A 1,722-nucleotide genomic window follows, 5' to 3' on the forward strand; every position below is an offset into this window, starting at 1 on the left:
CATTGAAAAAGTAAGACTACAAAAACTACTGCTATTTAAAGTGCTTCTGTTGTGGGGTGCCATGAAACCATCTTTGAGTTAGGGTGTGATAAAATATTGTCATTCCAATTGCTGTAGTACCAGAAGGTTTAAAGTAGTTTAAAGCAGTGGTTCTCAACCTTTCCAGAGTACTGTCAACCCGTGGAACTCCTTGCCAGAGGTTGTTGTGAGGGCCAAGACTATAACAGGGTTCAAAAGGGAGCTAGATAGATTCATGGAGGATAGGTCCATCAATGGCTATTAGCCAGACGGACAGGGATGGTGTCCCTAGCCTCTGTTTGCCAGAAGCGGGGAATGGCTGACAGGGGATGGATCACTTGATGATTCCCTGTTCTGTTCATTCCCTCTGGGGCACCTGGCACTGGCTGGTGTCAGAAGACAGGACACTGGGCTAAATGGACCTTTGCTCTGACCCAGTCTGGCTTATGAATTGTACCCCTTGCAGGAGTTCGATTTGTCTTGGGTATCCCCAGTTTTCACCTCACTTAGAAACGACTTGCTTACAAAATCAGACATAAAATACAAAAGTGCCACAACACGCTAGTGCTGCAAAATGGCTCACCTTCTTATATTTACCGTCTAATTATAAAACAATTCATGTGGAATATAACGATTGTACTTGCATGTCAGTGTACAGGACAGAGAGCAGCGTCTGTATGAAATCTGAGTTGGGTACTGACTTTGCCAGTGCTTTATATGTTGTAAACCTAGGCAACTATCTAGGTGAGTTGACGTCCCCCCTGGAAGAGCGCGGCGTACCCCCAGGGTACACGTCCCCCCGGTTGAGACCCACTGCAGGGTAGTGCTGGCGGTCTGTAGCGTAGCCCCTGGAATCACAGTTAGATTTGCCCCCTGCATGGTGCCCCTGGGCGGGCAGCGCCCATACCCACCTCTCCGCGGGAGCCAGTTCCAGGTGCTGCTCCAGCACCAGCTGCTCTTCCGGCCTGATTGCACGTCGTGCCCTGACCGGACGTTTGGTGTCCAGTCAGCCGTGCCGACCGGACACGGAACCGATCCCCTTTGCACCGGACCCCTGGCCGCCCCCGGCTCGCTCCGGCAGCCGCTCGCGGGCCCCGCGCAGAGCTCCAGGCAGACACGTTTGCGATACAAAGGCGTTTTCCTCGCTCCTGCTCGCAGCACTACATGTCCCAGCATGCAACGCTGCCTGATGACCGGAGCCCCCCCCGGACCCAATGGCCCGGTCCGAGCCGCAGCAAGGCGGGAAGGTTCCACCCGTAGGGCTGAGCGGGGCGTGATTGCGCGGCATGCTGGGAGCTGTAGTTCTGGGCCGCGCGTGATGCGTTGCATGCTGGGCGTTGTCCCGTGGATGGATTTCCATTGCAGCCTATCAGAAGAGGGACGTTCCCTTTTTGGGGGCGGGGCTGGCGTACTCAGTTTGCGATTGGCTCTGTTTCCTGTGATGGCGGTGCCTGGTAGCCAATGAGAGAACAGCGCTGGGGATCGGGGTCCAATGGGACCGGCGCGGGGGCGGGCTCGGTACGAACCCGGCGCGGCGGGACGGGAGCTGGCGGCGAAGCGGGGGGATGAGCGGGGAGCGGAGCCGGGAGATCCGCCGTGAGTGCGGGGGATCGGGCAGGGGGGCCGGGGGTGAGAGGGACGGGCCAGGTGAGGATCTGAGGGGGTGGGGATGTGTGGGGCTGGGGGGATTGGAGGGAGTGGGGA

The 1,722-nt window shown here is 57.3% G+C and overlaps 1 protein-coding gene across 2 annotated transcripts in view; it reads left to right on the forward strand.

Moving 5' to 3' along the window:
• The first annotated feature begins 1,562 nt into the window (after positions 1–1,562).
• TONSL (tonsoku like, DNA repair protein) overlaps positions 1,563–1,722 on the forward strand; it is a 16,583-nt gene continuing 16,423 nt past the window's right edge. For both annotated transcript variants that reach the window (XM_026647073.1, XM_029914363.1), the window contains exon 1: positions 1,563–1,614. In XM_026647073.1, coding sequence (XP_026502858.1) covers positions 1,584–1,614 — 31 coding nt within the window. In that variant the 5' untranslated portion in view covers positions 1,563–1,583. The remainder of the gene's footprint in view (positions 1,615–1,722) is intronic.

The sequence above is a fragment of the Terrapene carolina genome, unplaced genomic scaffold, assembly GCF_002925995.2.
Source record: "Terrapene carolina triunguis isolate 2854851 unplaced genomic scaffold, T_m_triunguis-2.0 Scaffold58, whole genome shotgun sequence".
Lineage (NCBI taxonomy): Eukaryota > Metazoa > Chordata > Testudines > Emydidae > Terrapene > Terrapene triunguis.